At 35.9% G+C, this 25,519-nt stretch overlaps 1 protein-coding gene across 4 annotated transcripts in view; it reads left to right on the top strand.

Moving 5' to 3' along the window:
• The window catches only part of LOC150102781 (dual specificity tyrosine-phosphorylation-regulated kinase 1B-like), a 323,866-nt gene that overhangs the window by 221,866 nt on the left and 76,481 nt on the right, over positions 1 to 25,519 (top strand). For all 4 annotated transcript variants that reach the window (XR_016548908.1, XM_090398758.1, XM_090398759.1 and 1 more), the window contains one exon: positions 4,025 to 4,311. Coding sequence is in view for 3 of the 4 variants with exons in the window: in XM_090398758.1 (XP_090254884.1) it covers positions 4,025 to 4,311 (287 nt within the window). In the remaining variant the exon portion in view is untranslated. The remainder of the gene's footprint in view (positions 1 to 4,024; positions 4,312 to 25,519) is intronic.

Raw genomic sequence — 25,519 nt, forward strand, 5'->3', positions numbered from 1 at the left:
AAATTCTGTCATGTTACACCATCATGTTAGATTGTTTAAGCCAATAAGAATACAGTTTCGTTGGCTAAATCCCAGATTGTCATCTCATGCTCATTCACTTAATACCCAGGTATACACTCAATGGATAAAACATTAGAGATACTTGCACAGTAGAGTGTTGGTCCTCCTCTAGTCTGAATAACAACCTGTACTCTCTGGGGCACATTGATTCCAGCAGATGCTGGAGGTAATTCCAGCCATGTCTGTTGCATCATTGTCCACAACTGCACCTTAGACATCAGACCTGGATACATGGATCTGATGTCTTGCTGTATGAAATCCCAGAGAGAGAGAGAGATTTGATCGGATTTAAATCTGGCGACCCCGGGGCTACTGGATGGTGCCACACTCAAATGAATGTTCCTCAAACCATGCCTGAGTGGTTGAGGCCCAGTGGGGCAGCACATTGTCCTTCTGAAACAGGTCATCGGCTGCAGGATTCATGAAGTCCATGAAAGTGTGTAGGTGATCAGCCAGCAATTCTGGTAGCTCATAGTATTTGAGAACCTCTCCACACAGACTAAAAAGAATCTAATGTGTCACATGATTGCAGCAGAGATTCAATCAATAACAAAAGTCTATTTACTTTCACAATTGTATACAATTTTTTATCTTTTTTTTTTTTTTTTTTTAACCGAATTAGGCTTCAAAGTAGGAGACACACACACACACACACACTAATGATGGAAAAGGTAAATGAATATTATCTTCCTGCATGTTTAGTTTTCGTAGATTTTGAGAAAACCTTTGATTCTTTATATCAGTTAGAAATAATAAAAAGTTTTGGAAGAAGCTTGCAATTTTGTGGGGATGGGGCAGTGGGTAGATTGTTCTGTTGATTTTGTGAAGTGGAAAGCCATTGGCTAAAAAATGTCACAGATGTGATTAATTTTTATGAATAGACTAGCATAGTATTAGCAGTTGGTTTTAATTCGGTTAGCTAAGGTTTTGATATACCATATTGCTGGGAGGGGTCATGTGACAGGTGGTATATATACTTTCCAGTGTGGATAGATTTTCTGTTGACAGAAAAGGATAAAGATCCATTCTGTACAGGGTGTCATGAAAGGGCAGACAACTCTTGTTTTCCTTTTTAATGGTGAAACAGATCTTTAGGTGTTGGCTGTTGAGGTGTGCTTAAAAGCATTTCCATTGTATCGCGACTCTGTGGGTCAATGTTTTCAGTGTTCCATGAAAATATTTGCAGGGATGGAGGGGACCCATAGCTGTGTTTCAGTCTGCTTGTAGGTTATTTTCCTTGCCATATAAAATATCCTAAATTCCCAGTAAAAGCAAATACAACTGCTGTGTTGGGGAGGGGAGGGGGAGGGTCTAAATTAGTTCTGGGGTATCTTTTAAGGGTATGTTTCCGAATAGGGAGGCTATGCCAAAAGTGACCTCATGTCAGTATCTTTAAGATCAAGAAGCAAGATTCAAAATGCACAGAGTTTTTAATGTTAGAAGAGAGAGAGAGAGAAAATCTTGCACTAAGTATTTGACCACTTTTATTTTTAGTAGTCCAGAGAGGACTGGAATTATAAGTAGTGTTTTTTTTTTCTTTTTTTTTTTTTTTTTGATTGTTTCAGGTGGCTAGGATGTAACTTTGTTGTCTAATAATTTTTGCAGTGCTTTTCGCACACGTGTGTGTGTGTGTAGAATCAGTGGTAATTATATATATATAATTTAAATTATACATATTTGGTCATAAAATACTTAAAAATGAGACTTTTTGTGGTTATGAGACCATCAGTACTTTATTAATATAATCCTGCTTACTAGTTTTGCAAGCGACTGTCTAGCTTTGTCAAGGCTGAACGGTACACACACAAAAATATGAGAGAATACAGAAACTTTGCTAACTGTTAGGCAGTTAAGTTTGAAACTATGCGTGCATGTATTGAGAAGCTTCAGTCAGTATCATGGATACTTGTTCTATGCACACGTGTTACATGATTTTTCACGTATTGTAGTTCCGTTAAACTAAGTGAGTTAAGTTTTTCCATATATCTTTCAGTATGGCACCATGATTTCTGTTGAGATTGTTACCTGTTCTTAATACCACTGCCACTTCCTTGAAAATTCTGTAACCATAATCATCATCCAGATACGACATAGAGCTATTTTCCCAGTCAATTGCATGGTTGGAAGTTGCAAAGTGGTGTGCTAAGCCTGAGAAGACTGTCCTGTTGTGAATGATATCCCCAACATGCTCCTTCCGTCTGATTTCCAAGCTTCTTGAAGTTTGCCCAATATATGAAAGGCCGCATGCACATGGTTTTCCTACAAACATCATCAAGTTCCTGTATAAAGACAACCTCCAACTACAAGGAACAGTCACCCAATACGCTTCAACAATAGTCATCCCTTATGTAGATTCAATCTCTTCAAGATTAGCAAGAATTTTAAAATCTCATGACATCAGAGTGGTATTTAAGCCTACCACTATCATCAGACAAGTATTATGATCTCCTAAAGACAGTGTACCATTTTTCAGATATCCAGATGTTTATAGAATTCCATGTACGTGCAGCCTTTCATATATTGGGCAAACTTCAAGAAGCCTGGAAATCAGACAGAAGGAGCATGTTGGGGATGTCAATCACAACAGGACAGTCTTCTCAGGCTTAACACATCACTTTGCAACTTCCAACCATTGACTGGGAAAATAGCTCTATGCCGTATTTGGATGATGATTACAGTTACAGAATTTTCAAGGAAGCAGCAGTGGTATTAAGAACGGGTGACAACTTCAACAGAAATCAGGGTGCATTACCGAAAGATATATGGAAAAACTGAACTCACTCAGTTTAACGGAACTACAATACGCGAAAAATCATGTAACACGTGTGCATAGAGCACGTATCCAATAGAACTAACTGAAGCTTCTCAACACATGCACACATTGTCACTCAAAGTTTCTGTATTCTCTCATATTTTTGTGTGTACCGTTCAGCCTTGACAAAGCTAGACAGTCGCTTGCGAAACTAGTAGGCAGGATTATATTAATAAAGACCGATCGATAGTCTCATAACCACAAAAAGTCTCATTTTTAATATATATAATTATATATGTATATATATATATATATATCATAGCTTAAAACATAATAAAAGTTGTGTTGATCATATTTGTACCTCGTTACCCACAACAGGTCTGGATTTTAGAACCGTTTTGTAGTCCTACAACTCTCATAAACAATTCATAGGGACAACAGAAACAGCTTGGGTAGTTTGCTGGTGAATTTTCTTCAGCATATTATTGTATCTGTGAGGCTTCAGTCAGAACTTTTTAATAGTTTGTTATAGTGATAATCAACTGTATATAAATGGTAAAAGCTAAGAACTGTTGAGTTGGACTCAAACTCTTGTAGATTTACCTAACCTCCTAGGTCTATTACACTTAATTCTGGTACCAGTTATAAATTTTTAAGTAATATCATAACCATATGTTTAGGGATTTAAAACTTTGTTAAATTTCTGTTTTCCTTTGTGTAATATTGCTCAGATATTGTTTATAATAAAACTATTCTGAGCATGACATTTTAGTAGCCACTCACTGTAGACATTAGGTGGAATTATCTTTCTTTCTAGAGTGTAATAATTTCTTTTCTCATTTGTCACCATGTCCACACAGCTGTTGGATAGTATTGTTGCATAGGTAGATTTGTTGACTAATAAATGTAGGTTAAGTGGTTTTCAATAGCGAGTTTAAAATAACATTATTTCTGTGATACTTCTGATGATTGCAATAGCATACCATTTTGTTATAACTCTTTGCTTTTGAGCTTCTATTCTATATACATAAACAACCATCATTAAAGTTCATGAAATGAGCAACAAGCCTAGTTATTTCAAGTGACATTTTTCATAATTGATGAAAAATTAGGGTTGTTACTTTTAATTTTTATTTACGAGATAGTGAATGAACTTAAACATGAACGATAAGAAGGGATTATAAGTTAATTGTCTGGATTATTTTCTCTTAGTGAAGCTGAAAGGGCATTTTATGTGGAGGAACCATCTCTGCCTTGTATTTGAGCTGCTTTCATATAACCTATATGATCTTCTGAGGAACACCAGTTTTAGAGGAGTTTCTTTGAACTTAACACGAAAATTTGCTCATCAGATGTGTACTGCCTTAATGTTTCTGTCAAATCCTGATCTGAACATTATACACTGTGACCTAAAACCAGAAAACATTCTTCTGTGCAATCCTAAACGTAGTGCCATAAAAATTGTGGACTTTGGTAGCTCATGTCAACTTGGACAAAGGGTAAGTAAAGTTTTTCTTAAGCAACTTGGTTAATGGAAAGCAGTTAGAAGAGTTTTAAATTGATTTTAAATATGTCTACTTATCTATTAGTTTTTAATTGCTGTTGAACAAACATATTACTGTATTTCTTATTTCAATAGTTCTTTAGAATACTCTGAGTTAACTGTATTTAATTTCCAAGAGAAATTTTTAAGTTAAATACAAATGCTTGGTCACACATATCCTTACCCATCTGCTGCCAGAACTTGTAGACAAATCTCATATGGCAAATATATATACTATATTCTCATATAATAATGAGAATATTTTATGCAAGAGCATAAAGTATTTCGTGAAACCTGGCTACATGTCCATTGTAATTGTTATCACTTCGAAGTCACCAAAAGATACTACTTGTATTTAAATAACACTGTATTAACAGACACTAAAAATTTGGAAGTAATAGGGTTTGAAAGCCTTTAATTCATCATTTTCATTTATGATGTCATCAGAAGACCTAACTCTCCTTCATAAGTGGATAAATTTATTCACTTCTTCTGATGAAAAGTTGTCTTCTGATCAACAAATCAAAATTTTATCCAGTCTTAATAAAATATTTCATCAGACTGAATTTAATGTGCTGAGGCGGCAAGATCTGAAATTTTCTCCCAAGGCACTAAATTCAATTTTTTAATCTTGTAATGGCAGTCTTTAGTTAGAATATTATACACTCACATGAAATATTTTGGGAAACCTAGTTACATGTTCATTGTCAATGTTATTACTTTGAGGTCACCAAAGATACTACTTATATTCATTGTTATTATTAATATTGTTATTTAAGAAGCATGGGAACCTCTGTAGCTCAGTTGGTTTTGACAATGCCCTTCACTTGGAAAGACCTGGGTTTGAATCCTGTCTAGGATGTGAAGAATCTTTATCAAGAATTTTCAAGTGAAGATGAGTTAGCTGGTCTCATGCAGATATGGAAAGGTTTTCCTACCAGAAACTTGAGTTTTTCATCCTGCAACAGGCATAGGCTTAACCACCTTATCTTGGAATCATGGTTGTGAAATCCAAGGATACCTTGGATGATTATCAGTGCTTAAGGACCAGGAAAAACTGTAGATGAATTTTTAGAAAGCTGATCCTCATTCTTCTTCATGTGGATAGCATATGCTACTGTAATAGTGGCATTAAATTTTTTAAGCTATAGAGTTGCCTCTATGTCAAACTTGTAGGGAACTCAAGAACAGCTAGTTAACTGTTTTACTTACTTCTTGGTGGCTGTGCCTCACATGTATGTTGCACATCTGGCAGGAATTCACTTGACTGTATGGTCAATCCTCAATTTATGACATTGTTCCAACAATATTGTAAGTCGAAAAGATCATAAGTCAAAAATCACTATAAGAACCATAAAGATATGTTAACAATTATATGGATGAATGTTAAAATGTGTAGGTTATATTTTAACATTCTATTTTCTGTGTATAGCAAAATAATACAATGTACAAATTCTAACATAAAATTACTGTACACTGATTATAATAAAGCACATGAATGTAGTACTTCTCTGCATTTACAAATGAAATGATCAACTTGAAACACATGGTGCAAGAATAATTCTTCAAACTTGTAGCTTCATTAATCGGACGATTATTGGAGGAGACAGAGGAAACCAGGTCATCAAAAGCATTCTTAGAATGGTACACCAGATGCATAACTTGTGAAAAATCCAGGCTTTCTTCTTCCCCAGCTTCCAACAGCAGCAGCAGCACTATTCAGTCACCAACCTCTTGTAAGGCTTTGTCTTTGTTGAATCCTGTGAAAATATGAACATATATTTTCAGCTAGAGAGGCATGTGGTGAAGTTGTCTGCAAGGATAGACAAATTAGAACTCCATGGTGGACACAGGAAGTTAAAGAGGCAGTGAAGGAAAAGAAGAAAGCATATCAAAAGTTCCTGGCAAATAATTCAGCTTGTGCTCTTAGAGAATACAGAGACAAATGTAAGAAAGCTAAACAGTGTGTAAAACTAGCTAAACAAAAGTCATGGGAGGATTTTGGCAAGAACATAGAAAATGAATATCAAGAAGGAGGCAAAATATTTTGGAGGTTGTTGAGGAAGCTCAGAAATGGAGGAAAGAGTGCTGTAAAAGGAATTAGAGATGATAAAGGTGACATGAAAACTTGAGAAAAAAATATCCTTGAGGTATGGAGTATTGAAAATTTGCTAAATGAAACAAGCAGAGATGATAGCACAGTGATAAAAAACAATGACCAGGCATGCAGTCAGGAATACATATCCATAATTGAAGTAGAAAAAGCCATCAAAGACTTGAAATGTGGAAAGGCAGCAGGAGTAGATGATATTTTACCAGAAATGCTGTGGTGGTATAAAAGTCTTACAGTGGCTGCACTGCATAGTTCAGAATGCCTGGACAGAGTGACGAATTCCCAATGATTGGAGTAGAGCTCTCATAGTACCCATATATAAAAAGGGAAATAAAACTGAATGTGAGAATTACAGAGGCATTTCATTACTGACTGTTGCTGGTAAGATATATGCAAGTATACTTGAGAAAACGGTTGAGAAGAAAAGCTTGGTGAAGAACAAGCTGGATTCAGGTCAAATAGAGGCTGTCAGGATCAGATCTTCACTTTACGACAAATAATGGAGAAATCATGGGAATATAACAAAGATCTGTATTTAAGTTTTGTCGATTTGGAAAAGGCATACGACAAGGTGCCAAGAGAGAAGCTATTCAATACGCTACAGTTATATGGTGTCAATGGGGCATTATATCAAGCAATATTTAGTCTTTATTTGAGTTGTAAGTCAGCAGTTAGAATTGAAGGAAGTACAGGAAGATGGTTTAATGTTAAATCTGGTGTGAGACAAGGATGGACATTATCCCCTCTGTTATTCATTATCTATATGGATCACATTATGAAGGAAAGTGGTATTAAACATGATATCAAAATTGGAGATGTTAATGTCAGCTCTTTGCTTTATGAGGACGATGTTATACTTCTGAATAAATCCACTACAAGTTTACAAGATTCCCTGACTAAATTGAATAACTATTGTAATAGATATGGTATGAAGGTTAGCATTAAAAAGACAAAGACAATGAAAATAGGTAGAATTGTTGAAAATGTCAACTGTGTTGTGAACGGGGAACCTGTGGAACAAGTAAAACATTTCAGCTGCTTAGGCATGATTTTTAGTGAAGATGGTAAATTAAATATGGAAATAGACAACAGAATCAACAAAGCTGGTATGGTAGAAAGTCAATTGAATAAATTCATATGGAATAAGAGAGAAATTAGTCGGAACACTAAATTAGTTATATACAAGACAGTGTTCAAACCAGTTTTAACTTATGGATCTGAGAGCCGGGTCAGAAGTAAAACACTTGGCCAAAGACTAGAGACTGCAGATATGAGAGTCCTGAGAAAGATTAGAGGCGTGAACAGATGGCATTAATGGCAATATCATATTAAAAACGAGAATATTAGGAAAGAACTTGACATTGTCAGCATCCAGGAATGTGTTAGCAGAGCTAATCTCAGGTGGTATGGTCACTTAAACAGAATGGGCGTGGAAAGATTAGCAAAACAATTGTTCTCTTCCAAGTTGGCAGGAAAACAACCAAGATATAGGTGGATTGATACAGTACAAAGTGCCTTAGACGATACAAACATAAGATCTGATAATGTTGGAGTCTTGACAAATAACAGACTGATTTGGAGGAAAATTTAGATAGGAAGTTAGTAATGATGTAAATTTTTCATGTAGTACTATCATATCCTGTACGCCCCTTGAGGGTACATGGCAGGAATTTGATGATGATGATATTTTCAGCTGCTTATTCGAAACACCATTCATTAAACAGTAGTGAAAGTCTGAAGTGACTTGAAAAAGTTTTATATTTGGTCACTAGAGCAGGGTTTCTGCACTATTTAAAAATAAATGGAAATACAAAAAATATAAAAATATCCTTAAAAGCCTTGCTTTGATGAGTCACAAAAAAAAAAAAAAAAAAAAAAAAGCTACTCCTATTCAGAGCAATTTGTAGAGAGAATCAGTGGACAAAATACGCTCAAACTTGGTGCTACCCTAACCATGGGGAAGAGATTTTGACCAAAAAAAAAAAAAAGTAGTAGTAGTTCAGAAATGACCGATAGGGGAAATATGGCGCTGTGAGCAGGAGAAAATTGTATTAAGGTGAACTGGATGGTATATGATTGTGAAATGATTCAGAATCAATGACAAATGAAGCTATTTGATATTTATTTCACTTGCATCATCACTGTTGTATTGATGCAAGATATGGAGCACCTCCTCATATAAGATGTGAAGTTCAGTAATTATTGTGTTGACGTTTCACAGAGCACAGAGTAATCATTCTCTAATTTTCTATAAAATGCCCACGCATTCACTAGAACTGAAACCCTGTGACTTTTGGTATTCGCGGTTACCTCAAAACCATGGTGTATTCATGCAAAATTCTTCACTTGCCAGATTTGAAATAAAAAAAATCGCACATAATGTAGGGAAACCTTTTGACAGTTCAGTTGCTTTCCACTGTAATCAATGCTGTATGGTGGCATCAGCTATTGGTGCCATACAAAGGATAACATTGAACTTCAGTTCTATGCAATATGTTTTATATATTACATTATTTTATGAAATGAATAAAATAACTCAGTGCTGACTGCATCAATTCATCATCACCCCTAATCAGGAGACTCTACCATCATAAGGGGAGATAAGTTGAAGAAGAAAAAGAAAATATAAACATCACCAAATGGTGATGTTTATACTTTGTCTTTCATTGACTGAATCATTTCTGTTTCAGTAAGGAAATACCGTGAGTAGACATATTCCTCAAAATTATAATAACGGAATTAACTCACGTAAAATATTATTTATTAGTAATATTTTACTGAGTATCACAGGCATCTTCAGTACATGTAAAAAAAGCTAATTAAACAATAAATGACAATTCCAAAGGGCACCATGGAATGGTTTTATAAAGAAGCATGAGAAACCTTACTTCACTCACCCAACTTAAACAGATCCAATGATGGTCTACATCTATCCCCTATATGGGAGATAGTACTTTTTAAATCAGCTAATCTTTCCTAACTTTTAATTGTGTGTCTGGACATATATACAGGGTGTTCGGGATAAATTTGACATATTTATAATTAATTATATTTTTCCGTAAGTTACATGTATTAACACACACTTCTCTTCATTTAAAAGTTTGGACCCTTCTTCATTCATATACAAGATGTCAGAAAGGATGGATAGCTGGAACCCACCTGAATCATGGAAGAGAATAACTTGTATCATGATGATTCGTGCCCTCCATCAAAATAAGGATATTACGACTGCTGCCCAATGCTCCCTGAATACAGTAAAAACAATCAGGAATGAACTAGAGACTTGCAATGGTGACTACGAGGATGTAGCAAGAAGAAAGATCCCTAGCAGACGATCTGATTGCGTTCGTACAGCAGAATTCCTCGCAAATCTGCAGGAACAGGTGTTGAAGAACCCTGGCATTGGAATTCGGGCTTTGTTCGTGGAGTTGCTAACTGTAGTCAAGCCCTGGATAACAAGGGTAGCCAATGGTAGGCCGTATGTATGGCAGCAGGATTCGGCCCCTTGCCACACCTCTGGGAAAAGTCAAAAATGGTTGTCTGAAAATTTCTACGACTTCACCAGTCCAAATGTTTGGCCTCCAAACTCCCCAGACCTTAACCCCATGGATTATTTTGTATGGGGCGCAGTTGAAAAAGACACCAATCGCACTTCCAGTAATACAAAAGCCCAGTTAATGGATAAAATTAAAACAGTTTTTGCGGCCCTTCCCAGGGAGACTGTAGCATCAGTTGTTCGAGGTTCCGAAGCAGAATTGAAGCTGTGATCGATGCTAATGGTGGTTATTTTGAGTAAATCTTGTTGATAGTATTGTAATTAACTCTGCCTGTAATGTTTTTTTGTCAATTCATTAAATTTAATAGATACAAAGAAGATTTTCTTTTTCCTTACGAAACTGTCAAATTTATCCCGAACACCCTGTATATATATATACACACACACACACACTCGTGTCTCTTTTTATGCGGATTTGAAGTTATGCGGTGCGTAACTTCAAAACTTATGTATAGTACGCCCACAGATACGAGACCTTTCGACACTTCTGAGCATGTCAACAGAAGGAGAATCCATTCCGATAATAGGGTAATCCAGCGTTTCCCAAACTTTTCCTATGACAGAACACTTCTCAAATCCTGAAATTTTCATGTTACTTGATTATTTTGTAATCTATTAATTAATAATTATTGTTAATTTAGCTGATTTTTTATTACTAATTAATAATTGATCATTCTTTATTAATTAATAATTAATTAAACTTGGCCCAATGGAGAAAAAACAGCACCAAAGAAAACAATTTCTTTGGAAATGAAAATTGCAATTTTAGATCGTTTAGCAAAAGGAGAGGGATCTACGGTGATTGGTGAACATTTTAATTTAGGCGAATCTACTATAAGAGCAATTAAAAAGAATGAAGTCGCAATAAGAAAATTGTCATTTCTGACACAAAACTAAGTACCAAATTATCATCGTACTCAAGAGATGCTTTATTAGAAAACACGGAACGAGCCCTCGTAATTTGGATTGAAGAATTAACTCAAAGAAGAATTCCTATAAGTGGTTATTTAATTAAACAAAAAGCTCTCGGATTTATGAACAGATGAAGCAATTGGAGCCATCTACTTCTGCTTCCCAGACTGGTAAAGAATTTTCAGCTAGCAAAGGATGATTAACCGGGTTTTTAAAAAGGAATGCATTTCATAACATGAAGATTACAGGCGAGGTCGCAGCAGCAGATGAAGAAGCAGCCAAAAATTTTCAAGAGAAGTTAGTCTGAATTATTGAAGATAGTGGCTATTGTCCCGATCAAGTGTTTAACGCTGATGAAACAGGATCGTTTTGGAACAAAATGCCTAATGTCGAACTTACATTGCAAAGTCTGAGAAAAAAGCAAGTGGATTTAAAGCAAGCAAAGATTGAGTAACATTGTTACTTTGTAGCAATGCATCAGGAGATTGAATGTTGAAACCCCCTCCTAGTAAATCGGATTCTAAGACCCACTTCTTCTTTGAGTGCCATCTCCTATCGGAGGTCGGCGACCACCTTGGCAAATTTTGAGCGATTCTCAGCTATTCTGAGCAGTCTCTCAGAGTTCATACCAGTCCACTGTCTGATATCTACCAGCCAAGATTTTCTTCGTCTTCCTTGTCCTCTTCTTCCATTTATCTTCCCTTTTATAATCAATTGAAGTATCTTATATTTTTCATTACGAAGTAGGTGACCAAGATATGCAGTTTTCCTTCTTTTTATGGTATCTAAAAGTTCACGTGATTTCCCCATTTGTTCCAGTACTTCCTGATTGGATATTTTTGCTGTCCATGAGATTTTTAACATTCGTCTGTATAACCACATCTCAAAGGCTTTCAAGTCTTTTTATTGATGTTGTCTTCAAGGTCCAAGTTTCTGCACTGTACAGCAGTACAGACCATACATAGCATTTAACCATGCGTACTCTAAGCTCTAAGTTTAAACTGCGGTTACACAGTGTTGATTTCATCAAGAGAAAATTTTTTCTTGCCATTTCAATTCTAACTTTTATTTCCATTTCTGGATTGCAATCTTCATTTAACCAGCATCCGAGATATTTAAACTTTGCCACTCTTTCTATTTGTTTCCTATTTAAAGAAAGTGCTAAATTAAGAATCGGTTTCTTACTTATGACCATGAATTTAGTTTTGGTGATATTTATTTTTAATCCCATTTTTTCACTCTCTGCATTTATTAGTTCCAAAAGATTTTGAAGATCCTGAATATTGTCAGCCAGAAGAGCTGTATCATCGGCATATCGGATGTTACTGATGATTTCACCATTTACACTAATCCCTTCCTTTCTTCCTTTCAAGACTTTTTGAAATATGGCTTCTGAGTAGATGTTAAAAAGATGAGGTGACAGCACACATCCCTTCCTTTCTTCCTTTCAAGACTTTTTGAAATATGGCTTCTGAGTAGATGTTAAAAAGATGAGGTGACAGCACACATGCAAACAGTGCAACCATGTAAACATCTACATTATCAGCGGAAATCATTACTTTGGCACATGAAATTGGTGGAGAAGGTTTTGATACATTTAGCCAGAACGATGTAGACGAATTGTTTGTGGATAATGCCTTAAGTGACAATGATATTATTGGATATCGATTAACTTTAGATATCGTCGAAGATCCAGAAAACGATAGTGAAGAGGAAGAAAAACCTGTCCCCCTCACTGCAAATATAATTCGAGAAGGTCTTGAACTGTGCAATAAATTGGAAAATCATTTTCTTATTAATGACACAAATTCTGAAAGAGCCTTTAAATTCCATCGTGAGCTGAAGAATTGTATGTCTGGATATCACAAGCTGTATAAAAAAATTAGTGAAATCATCATTGCAAAGTTTTATCGCTTATTACATTGTCAGAAGAAAAAAATCAGGCACAGAAAGGGTGAAGCTAATTCTGTTTGTGAAGAACCATTGCCCTTACCATACAGATCTGATGTGCTGACCATCTCTTCTGGTGATGAAAGTGATTTTGCACCAGTTCACAAACGTTGCTGAATTGTGTCTAACAGCGATGATAATTCTGATAAAAAAAAAAAAAAATTGTTACTTTTCAATAAAATTAAATGATAAAGCTTTAAAACAAACTTAGGCATTCTTATTTTCCTGAATTTTCATAAATCTATTTTATGCGATTTTAAGTTTATTTTAATTCATTGCTTCAGTTTTATGCGGTTTTAGAAAATTAAGGAACGTATCCGTATTTTTTCAACATAAGTTAGGCTTTTTTTGTGCAATTTTTTATGTGCGGTTGTCTGTGTTTGTGTATATATATATATATATATATATATATATATATATATATATATATATATATATACCGGTATATAAATTAGGAAACTTATTGATCTGTTTTAGTTATTTACATGAACTACTTAGATGCCGCCCTTTGGAATTGTCAGTTATTGTTTAATTAGCCTTTTTGCATGTAGTGAAGATGCCTGTGATACTCGGGCGAAAATTCTACTAATAAATAATATTTTACGTGAGTTAATTCCGTTATTATAATTTTAAGTAATCTGAATCATTTCACAACCACATACCATCCAGTTCACATTAATGTAATTTTCTCTCACTCACCACACCATATTTCCCCTATGAATCATTTTTGAACTGATTTTTTTTTTTATTGTCTAAACCTCTCCCTCATGATCTGGTTAAGATACCTTCCAAATTTTGAAATTGTATTTAGTATTTAGCCTATTTGTTCTCTCTACAGATTGCTCTGAATAGGATATTTGAAACATATATACAGTATGGGGGGGGGGGGAGTACCGACCAGTATTCCATAACATACTCGTATATTATATATATTGTTGCACAATACTGTATGTACCTGGTGTACCTGTATCTATATACCCAGGTACTCCACTGATTTCCAGGCAACGTTGGTTTATATTATGCAACCTCCTTGCCTTACCCAGGGAGGTTGCATAATAATAATAATTCATCAGTACACTTCTGATCCACCAATTATACCTCTGCTGTTGCTAAAGTACCATGACTGCTAGAAACATTAGGTGTTAAAATGAAATGCATTAGTGTAAATGATACTCTGTAAGTAGATATGGGCTTGTGCTTAAGCTTGACAGTACCACTGTGAATTTGTCCTTGTTTAGAAGCCCTAGCTAAGTGTAAATGTAAGCAAAATAATATTAGAAATGAAATCGAAATCACTATCAAGTGCAGATGTAAATAATTAAACAAGTGTGCACCACATGCATCATCATTTGTGGCAGCCGAAGTGAATTAGTCAGATCGCCACAAGGATTTCAAGTGCACTCTTGTCATTTTGTCTGAACTAAACAAGGCAATAGATAATCCATTGCTGGAAGATCAGTGGTATATCTGTGTGAGTGTGTATTTTACATACGACAGGGAGGGGGGGGATATCTGGAAAGTTATGATAAACACCTAGAATGAAAATGATATTAAGCAACTGATATAAACACAAGAAAGAGCATATGAGAATATAAGAACATAAGTTACCTTCATAACTCTGTTCTTTTTTGTTGTTATATCAAGTACTTTAATATCATTTTTGTTCTAGATGTTTATCAGAACTTTCCACCCCCAACATACACATATATTCATGTGTGCATACTCTGCTGTCACCTCTCCGTGCTGTATCTACATTTTTTGCAATGCAAGATATTACCTTTGAATCAAAAAATTAGAATAATCAAAAAATATGTGTTGAATGATTTGCAATTATAATTTATTGCATAGAAAGTAATTATTACCAAATATGAATTAGCATCATCTAATTCTATGTACTTTGTAGATTTATTTATAACCCATGTAAAATGTAATATAAATTATAAGAAAACTGTTATTTGAAAACATTCACAGAATTAGAATAATTTTTAAAACGTGGTTCAAAATATTAGAATAATATGGGGAAAAAATTGCTCTTCGAATTTGAGCTGCCCTGGCAACCACCAGGTCTGACACCCACTTGATCTGCCTTTGTTTGTGGTTATTTGCAGTATCTCACCTGTTTTATTTGTCTTAGATTCAGTAACACCAGTTATGCTGAATGCACTGTTTCATTGATGATTCTCATATTGCTAGTGCCAATCTTCAATTCTGCTGAATTTTCACTGCTTTCCTTGACAAAAACAGGGAGTACTATCTTTAACCATGTGACTCTGTGGCTAACATGGCATTTCATCAAATGATACTATCAGATTCGTTGTTGGAATAAGCCAAGACAGAAAACAATTTAGTTGGTCAAATCCCATGGTGAAGATGGAGCTTTCTATTAGAAATTCACAGATCATTTTTTCATGTTCCTTACTGGCTGTGGGAAATCCTCTTCCTCTTATCTAACTTTGATCTTAGTAACTTCTCATAAGAAGTTCTTCCTATACAGGGATCCCTTAAGCTAAAGCTTAAATGCTTAAAGGGTCAAAGTTGTATAACTGAGAGGAGACCTCCACATAGCCTTTAAAGGAATGCGGAGAACCGACCAGGGCTTCTGACCTAATGTCCAATCCTCACCTTCTCGTGGTGCACCCTGTTGGGTATCTACTTTGATACTGAACGAACGAGGATGGGCTGGCAATTTGGGATTTAGCCGACCAAATTGTATTCTTATTGGTTAAACCAAAATAAAAAATGATGGTACAACATGACAAAATTTCATGCCGGCTGGGGCGTCGCCCGGTTAAACAAGGCCCCCGTTGTTTTCGCCAGGGAACCAGGGCAAACAGCGAAAAGTCAGCTACTGGAACAAATCTGAAAACAAACCCCAACTCAACATCACCAGAGTTAAAGATCGGTACTATCAACGTAAGAAGCCTGAATGGCAAAGAAATGGAGCTAGCTGAGGAATTAGATAAGTACCAGATCGACATAATAGGGGTGACTGAAACAAAAAAGACCAAAACTGGTGAGATCTTTCTGAGCAATAAATACAAAATGTTATATTCAGGCAATAACAATCAAGGAAAAGAAGGAGTAGCCATAGTATTCAACACAAAATACGAGGCTAATCTTCTTGAATGGCAGTCAGTCTCAAGTAGAGTAATGTGGGCAAATATGAGAATGGGGAACTGGACAATGAGACTTATTTGTGCCTATGGTCCCACAGAAGGTTCTACTAAGTTAGAAGTGGAGGAATTTTTTGAGGCTTTAGAAAAAGCAACTGACACAATGAAAAAGGAAAAGTTGGTCCTTGTTCGGGATCTAAATAGTAGAGTAGGAAATGATTGTGAGACATACAAAAAGATTTTGGGAAAATTTGGAGAAAAGAGCAAAGCTAATAATAATGGCAAATATCTGTTGGATTTCTGCTCAGGACATGGACTGGTTATTACTAACACCATGTTCCAACATAAAAATGTGCACAAATTCACACGGAGAGAAGAGGCTAGGAATAAGAAAAGTCTCATTGACTATGTTATTGTTGATAGTGATGTTTTCTCCCTGGTGCAGGACACCAGAGTGTACAGAGGATTTGAAATTGGAAGTGATCACTATTTAGTCTTGAGCAGGATAAAATTGAATTTCATATTGAAAAGAATAACATGTAAGAAAGTTTTAAAGCGAATAAAAGTTGAGCAGCTCTCAGATGTAAACTGTAGACTAAAATACAGAAATATTATTGAAAAGAAAATGAAAGAGTTTGAGAACAGGAATCAAACCTTGGAGATTCAGTGGCAAACTCTGAAGGAAACATTGATTGATTCTGCCAGAGAGGCATGTGGTGAGGTTGTGTGCAAAGATAAAAAAATCAGAACTCCCTGGTGGACACAGGAAGTTAAAGAGGCAGTGAAGGAAAAGAAGAAAGCATATCAAAAGTTCCTGGCAAATAAGTCAGCTTTTACTCTTACAGAATACAGAGACAAATGTAAGAAAGCTAAACAGTGTGTAAAACTAGCTAAACAAAAGTCATGGGAGGACTTTGGCAAGAATATAGAAAATAAATATCAAGAAGGTGGCAAAATATTCTGGAGGTTGTTGAAGAAGCTTAGGAATGGAGGAAAGAGTGCTGTAAAAGGAATTAGAGATGATAAAGGTGAAATGAAAACAGGAGAAAAAGATATCCTTGAAGTATGGAGTAATTACTTTGAAAAACTGCTAAATGAAAAAAGCAGTGATGACAGCACAGTGATAAAAAACACTGACCAGGCATGCAGTCAGGAATACATATCCATATTTGAAGTAGAAAAAGCCATCAAAGGCTTGAAATGTGGAAAGGCAGCAGGAGTAGATGATATTCGACCAGAAATGCGGAAGTATGGTGGTATAAGAGTCTTACAGTGGCTGCACTGCATAGTTCAGAAAGCCTGGACAGAGGGACGAATTCCCGATGATTGGAGTAGAGCTCTCATAGTACCCATATATAAAAAGGGAAATAAAACTGAATGTGAGAATTACAGAGGTATTTCCCTACTGAGTGTTCCTGGCAAGATCTATGCCAGTATACTTGAGAAACGGTTGAGAAGAATTGTGGAAGAAAAGCTTGATGAAGAACAAGCTGGATTCAGGCCAAATAGAGGCTGTCAGGATCAGATCTTCACTTTACGACAAATAGTCGAGAAAGCATGGGAATATAACAAAGATCTGTATTTAAGTTTTGTCGATTTGGAAAAGGCATATGACAAGGTGCCAAGAGAGAAGCTATTCAATACGCTGCAGTTATATGGTGTCAATGGGGCATTATATCAAGCAATACTTAGTCTTTATTTGAGTTGTGAGTCAGCAGTTAGAATTGAAGGAAGTACAGGAAGATGGTTTAATGTTAAATCTGGTGTGAGACAAGGATGTACATTATCCCCTCTGTTATTCATTATCTATATGGATCACATTATGAAGGAATGTGGTATTAAACCTGATATCAAAATTGGAGATGTTAATGTCAGCTCTTTGCTTTATGTGGATGATGTTATACTTCTAAATAAATCCGCTACAAGTCTGCAAGATTCTCTGACTAAATTGAATAGCTGTTGTAATAGATATGGTATGAAGGTCAGCAATAAAAAGACAAAGACAATGAAAATAGGCAGAATCATTGAAAATGTCTACTGTGTTGTGAATGGAGAACCTGTGGAACAAGTAAAACATTTCAGCTACTTAGGCACAATTTTTACTGAAGATGGTAAACTAAATATAGAAATAGACAACAGAATCAGCAAAGCTGGTATCGTGGGAAGTCAATTGAATAAATTCATATGGAATAAGAAAGAAATTAGTCGGAACACTAAATTAGCTGTATACAAGACTGTGTTCAAACCAATTTTAACTTATGGATCTGAGAGCTGGGTCAGAAGTAAAACACTTGACCAAAGACTAGAGACCGCAGATATGAGAGTCCTGAGAAAGATTAGAGGCGTGAACAGATGGCATCAATGGCAATATCATATTAAAAATGAGGATATTAGGAAAGAACTTGACATTGTCAGCATCCAGGAATGCGTTAGCAGAGCTAATCTCAGATGGTATGGTCACTTAAATAGAATGGGCGAGGAAAGATTAGCAAAACAAGTGTTCTCTGCCAGGTTGGCAGGAAAACGACCCAGAGGAAGACCAAGATATAGGTGGATTGATACGGTACAAAGTGCCTTAGACGATGGAAATATAAGATCTGATAATGTTGGAGTCTTGACAAGTAACAGACTGATTTGGAGGAAAATTGTAGATAGGAAGTTAGTAATGATGTAATTTTTTCATGTAGTACTGTCATATCCTGTACACCCCTTGAGGGTACATGGCAATAATTTGATGATGATGATGATGATAAATGCTTAAAATATGACATCTTTCTATCAAAAAAAAAGTCATAAGAGTAACAAAGATGGAATGGAATTTCAATGAATTGAATGTAGAAACCATAAGTAATTTGAAACCACCTTTCTGTAGTATGACAGCTCAACAGTTTATTGCAAATTTTTATAAGTTCATACTAAGCTGCTCTACGTTATTATACCCCCTCCCACACACACACTGTCTTTTCTTTAGAAAACTTTTTTTTTTGAAGTTAATTCTGATTGCAGACCAATGTCCTATTTGAAAAATATCATTATCATCAAATTCCTGATATGTACCCTCAATTGATGTACAGGATATTATCACATAACTACTTGAAAATATTACGAGGGTGGTCTGAAAAGTTCTCAGCTTAACAATGAATTTATAATTTCAAAATGATTATTATTTTTCAACATAATCTCCCTTAAAACTAATACATTTATTCCGGTGATGCTCCAGTGCCATTACCCTGTCCATGTAGTGGTTCTCAGTAAGATCTGCAAAATACCCCTCTACAGCTGCAATCACCTCTTGATTCGAAGAAAAACGCTGACCAGTAAGGAAGAGCTTTAGTTTTGGGAAGAGAGATAAGTCAGAGGGAGCGAAATCTGGGGAATAGGGTGGATGTTCCAACAATTCCTAGTGCAGATCCCTTAATTTTCCCATTGCCAAAACACCTTTGTGGGCAGTTGCATTGTGCTGATGAAACATGATTTTTTTTCCCCAGCAAACCAGATCTTTTCTCATGAATTTTTTCATCTAGTCTGGTTAAAAGATCGGAATAATATTCGTTGTTATTGTTTTAAACAAGTTTAAACCACGTTTAAACTTGGAAGCCCATTTCTTAATTGTTGAAAACGAAGGAGAAGCAAACAAGCTATTACAGATCAAGAAATTGCAAACACACTGGCAAAAACCTATTCAAACAACTCCAAACTTCAGTATAACAGAGAGGACAAGCCCCTCAATAAACTCACAAGTCAAATGCTAAAACAAGCAAGAACATACCAAACTAATGACATCTTCTCCGAAGAATTTACACTAAGTGAACTAAATTCATCAATCGAGAAAACTGCACCTAATAAATCCCCTGGTAATGATCTTATCTTTGGTCATATGGTCAAACACCTTGGCAAAAATGCCAAAGAACAACTTCTGGACATTCTCAATACCTCTTGGCGAACGGGCAAACTTCCAAAAGAATGGAAAAAATCAGTTATTGTACCCATCCTGAAACCTGACAAAAATGCTGCAGAATGTCAAAGTTACAGACCTATCGCATTAACTAGCATACTTTGTAAAATTACTGAAAGAATCATACACTCCAGGCTTATGCACTGGCTGACAAAAAATAAGAAAATCAACTACTACCAAACTGCTTATAGAACTCGTCATTCGACAACAGATCAATTATTCCATTTCTGCCAAACAATAATAGACTCATTTCAGGAAAAACCAACAAAAAAGACAACTGCCATATTCCTTGATATGACTGCTGCTTTTGATCGTGTTTGGATCAAAAAATTAATACAAACAATACATGATATTGGAATTAGAGGAAACGCTTTAATCTGGATTGCTGATTTCATCAGAGGAAGAAAGATCAAAGTCAGAATCAATACAGCAATATCAAAAGAGCGGAGAACCTGGGCTGGTGTTCCCCAGGGCTCAGTACTCAGTCCCTTACTATTCCTTCTATATGTCAATAATATTCATCCCTACCTTACAGAAGACACAAAAGTAACTTGCTATGCAGATGATATAGCCATCTGGCACACTAGTGCTAAAATCAAAGAATCAGAGGAAATTCTAAACAAATCCATGAGAGGATTAGAAAAATGGTCAAACGAACTCAAACTTAAAATCAACCCAGACAAAACAAAACTAAGTACATTTAGTACAGACAGGAAAAATAGACATTCCTACAATCCCAAAGTCATGATCAATAACAAGCTAATTGAAAAAGTCACAAATCCAAAATACCTTGGTATTACGCTTGATCAGGAATTACGTTTTGCACAACACATCTCTAACACTTCCAACAGAGCTCTAAAAAAATTAAATATACTGAAAAGGCTTTGTGGAACAAATTGGGGTGCAAAGCCAAAAATCCTCAAAACTACTTACACTACACTAATAAGGCCAATAATGGAATATGCAGCACCTATCTGGTCACCTTCGGCTTCATCGGTAAAGAAAAACCTAGACAAAATACAAGCAAAAGCATCCAAGATTATCATTGGTGCAGTCTCATCCACTAACAACATCAGAGCCCAACAGGAATGTGGGCTTGACCTGCTGGAGGACAGACGAAAATTTGCCACCATAAAATTCATAAATAATATCAGAAGCTACCAAAGTGATCATGTCTCCCTAAAAACCTATGAACATTGGAACCAAATTTGCAGACTTCACAGATCATCGACTTTACAATATGATGACACTATCAGGAAAGAAATAGGTCTTGATCAGCTAAATGTCCACATAAACAAAGAACCTCTATTTTCCAGTCCTTTACCTTCAAATACCTTCATAAATCTAAACCTTACCAAACTCTGTACAAAAAAAGAACCAAAAGAAATGCTTAAAGAAAAAGGCCTAAATACCATCAACCTTCTTTCATCCTCCAAACAGGTTATTTGTTATACCGATGGATCATCAGACACCAATATGATTAATGGAGGCGCTGGTGTTCTCCTTCTACTCCCGAAAGGTGAAAAACTTTCAATAAAAGTTGGATCTGGGAGAATCGCTTCCAATTTTACCAGCGAACTCTACGCAATAATTAAAGCACTAGAAGCCTACTTAAATCTATCATCATCTCAACAATCTGAAGGAATTATAATTTACAGTGACTCAAGATCAGCTATGGAGGCAATCAAAAATGGCAATACCAAGCTCACACAAGACATCCATAAACTCTTAAATCATCTAAAGTGTTTAGGTAAAAGTTGCATTCTACAATGGATTCCTGCTCATGTAGGCATTGATTACAACGAAGCAGCTGATAAATTAGCAAAAGAGGCCAGAGAACTCAACCAAGAAACTCATATGATAACTCTTGCTGATGCCAATGCACTAGCAAAAGCTAAACTAATTCCATTGAAATCAGTGATACAACATCAAATTCCCGAGATCAATGCTGACAGAAGGACCTCCACTACGATAGCAAGACTACGAACAGGACATTATAGAGGAATGAAGATCAATACAGATGATACGAGAACATATAGAAACTGCAACAACTGCCCCAATACGGAACTGACACCCACTCACATCTTTACCTGTCCAGCAATTACAGCAGCCTTGCAAGAAATAGATCCTAATCCTGAACAACAGCTCTATACAAACAAAATCACAGACATAGCCAAAGCAGTACAAAGAGCGCACGGAAACATCTAAGACTCTTCAAAGGACAAGACAACAACAACAACAACGAAGGAGAAGAGTGCCCATAAACTTTTATGAACTTCGAATGAATTTCTTTTGGGGTTAAACCTTCTTTTATAAAGAATTTTATAACCGCATGATACTTAATTTTATCCATTCCAAGGGATACAGACAACATTTTTGCTTCAGACAGCTGTATAAAACAAACTACTTGATAGAATGACTTGCAATTTCACATGGATGCTTATGACACACTCTCGTACATCATTACTAACTTCTTAATGACAATTTTCTTCTCAGTTAATCTGTTATCTATCAAAACTCCAATATTACCAGATCTTATATTTTGGTCTTCCTATGAGTCTATTTCCTGCCATCCTGATTGAACCTTTCCCCTCACATTCTGCTTTTTATGTGACCATACTGCCTGAGATTCCATAATACAAACAATGTCAGATTCTTTCCTAACATCCTTGTTTTAATATGATAGTGCCATTGATGCCATCTGTTCACTTCCCTAATCTTTCTTGGAACTCTCATATCTGTGGTCTTTGATGAAGAATTTTGTTTCTTACACAGCTTTCAAATCCAGAAGTTACAGTTGATTTTGACACAGTCTTGTATACAGCTAGTTTAGTGTTTTGACCAATTTCTCTCATATTAAATATAAATTTATTTAATTGAATTTCTACTATACCAGCTTTGCTAATTCTGTTGTCTGGTTTCATATTGAATTTGTCATCTTCACAAAAAAATTGTGCCTGAATAGTTGAAATATTTTACTTGTTCTGTGGATTCTTCATTCAGGATGCAGATGATACTTTTATTGTTTTTCTCTTTTTATTGCTGATTTTTGTACCAATTTATTACAGCAGTTATTCAATTTAGTCAGGGAATCCTACAGACTTCTACCAGATTTGATTAGGAGTACATCATTTGCATAAGAAAGAAGCGGATATTACTATCTCCAGTTTTGATACCAGGTTCACACTCTTTTAAACGTGATCCTTATGGATGATGAATAACAGTGGAGATAATGTGCATCCTTTTCTCACACCTGATTTAACATTAAACCGTCTTTAATTTTCAGTTCTGACTTACAACTCAAATACAGACTATGCATTGCTCAATATAATGTCCCATTTATACCATATAACTGCTGAGTTTTGAAGAGCTTTTCCTTTGCTTGGCACCTTGTGATGTGCATTTTTTAGATCTACAAAACGATTATCAAGTATTTGTCCTAAAATAAATTCTGATCTTGACAACCTCTATTATTTGGTCTGAAATGAGCTTATTCTTCAAGCTTCTCTTCCACAATTTTCCTTAGCCTTTTCTAAGTACCCTCTGACTAGGCCTTCTGAATTTCTTCCATGATGATACTGATCCTTTTCATAGTTACTCTTTTCTGTATGCCCTGCTCTGCTTCTGAGTAATTTTTACTATCCTCTCTTACTACCATCCAGTGTGTTGCCACCATGTTTATTGTGTGGGCAACCTGTGGACATCTGGAAGGGAGGGAGTGTCCTGGATGTCCTTACTAGGATCAATCACTTATTAGGCTTGCTTGCAAGATCAGGAGTGTTGCAGTAGACAATGCTCTCCATTATCCATGGACAGGACACAAGGCTTGCTGTGATGCTTGCATAGTTTCCTGGGTAGCTCTGGCACTCTGCTCTCCCAAGCACAGTCATTGTTTGCTGGAGAATGGGTGGCTCAGTGATAGGTGGGAGTTCTGACATTGAATTTAACTCCTCCTGAGAATGAACATTTCTTCATTTGCTTGTTTATTAGGGGCCATCAACAAGCCCTTACCATAGACACACCAACAGAAAATCTGAATAAGAAGCAGTAAACAGAAGTTGCAATCATTTCACCACTTTTCTTGATAATACATTCAACAGGAGAATGTCCTCATAAAATGCCTCATTTCTCCATCCAGAAGCAGGATTTCTAAAGACTGTAAAGAAGCTTGTTCAGGAGATACTTATTGAAGCATCGATTAATCCACAGTCAAAAAATTTACTTCCAAATAAATTCTCCCTACTAAACACAGGAAGCAATATGTTCTTCTGTATGCTTATCCAAATATTCACTGCCATTGGCTTAACTATCTGCTTGCCCTCCCATTTCCCACTCCAAGTGCAAAACTGGAGAGAACTTTTCCCATAATATCTACATTTCTGGATGGGCAACCATGCACATCATCACAGATATCGCAATGGAAGATTGAGCAAGCTGGCTCACATGGTCAGCTCTTCTGTCATAGTTGCATAGAATCATCTGACAGAGCATATTACACAAACCACCAAAACTGCATTTTCTAAAACATTAGTCAGTTTCATGTTTCCCTAATCCATGATGGGATGATGATTTCCGCAGCAACTAAAAAATATGTTTGGAGAATTTTTTTGAAGATACCCCACAACAACCTTCATTGCTTTCAAACATGCTCAAGGAAGACACATGCTGTCAGTCAAAAGGCATCCTGGATCCAGTGTACATCCTCCATAAGAACAACCAACACAAAAGAAGTCTTGGACAAAATCTGGAGAATTAAGGGCAGATATACCAATCACCAGTTCTCTATCTTTGAACACACTGACTGCACAGTTGCTGATCCAACAGTGATTGCCAACACATTCAGGGAGATTTTTGCTGAAACATCAACAGTGCCCTCCCTCCCCTCCCCAAGTTCCTTGGCCATAAAAGCAAAACAAATCCAGTTTCCTTTGAACAACACTGAAGAGTACAAATAGGCTGTCACTAAAGAAGAAATGTGCCACATGCAACTACTGTTGGACTAGATAATGTCCATTATGAGATGGTAAGCTATATGTCACCAACATGGATCAGCTGTGTCACCTTTACAACAGAATTTTCTGTCAGAACATATTCCTGGATACCTGGCAAAAGGCAATTATTATTGCTTTTGCCAGGTAACCAGGAATATGTTTAATTGCATATGTTGAGCAATAATCCCCAGATAATTGCCATCCAATTGCTCTGACCAGCTGCTTGTGCAAGATTCTAGAAAAAAATGGTTAGCTCTCATTTTTATGGTTTCTGGAAAGAAACAACATTATTTCCAGAACACCATCTGGCTTCTGAAAATAGCATCCACCACTGATGATCTAATCTGACTGGAGGCATCTGTTAGAGATGCCTTTCTAAAATTGTTAACATTTAGTATCTGCTTTCTTTGATATGGAAAAAGCATATAACACTGCTTGGCAATTTGTAACAATGAAAGATGTAAACAATTTTAGTCTTAGAGGAAATCTCCTCCAATCCCATCCCCTCATTTTATTAAGAATTTCTTATCTAATCAAATCTTCCAAGTCCGAGCGAGAACCCCTATCTCTCTCG

The sequence above is a fragment of the Typopeltis vanoorti genome, chromosome 10 (genome assembly GCF_054136105.1).
Source record: "Typopeltis vanoorti isolate ZY-2024b chromosome 10, IOZ_Tvanoo_1.0, whole genome shotgun sequence".
Taxonomy (NCBI): Eukaryota; Metazoa; Arthropoda; class Arachnida; order Uropygi; family Thelyphonidae; genus Typopeltis; species Typopeltis vanoorti.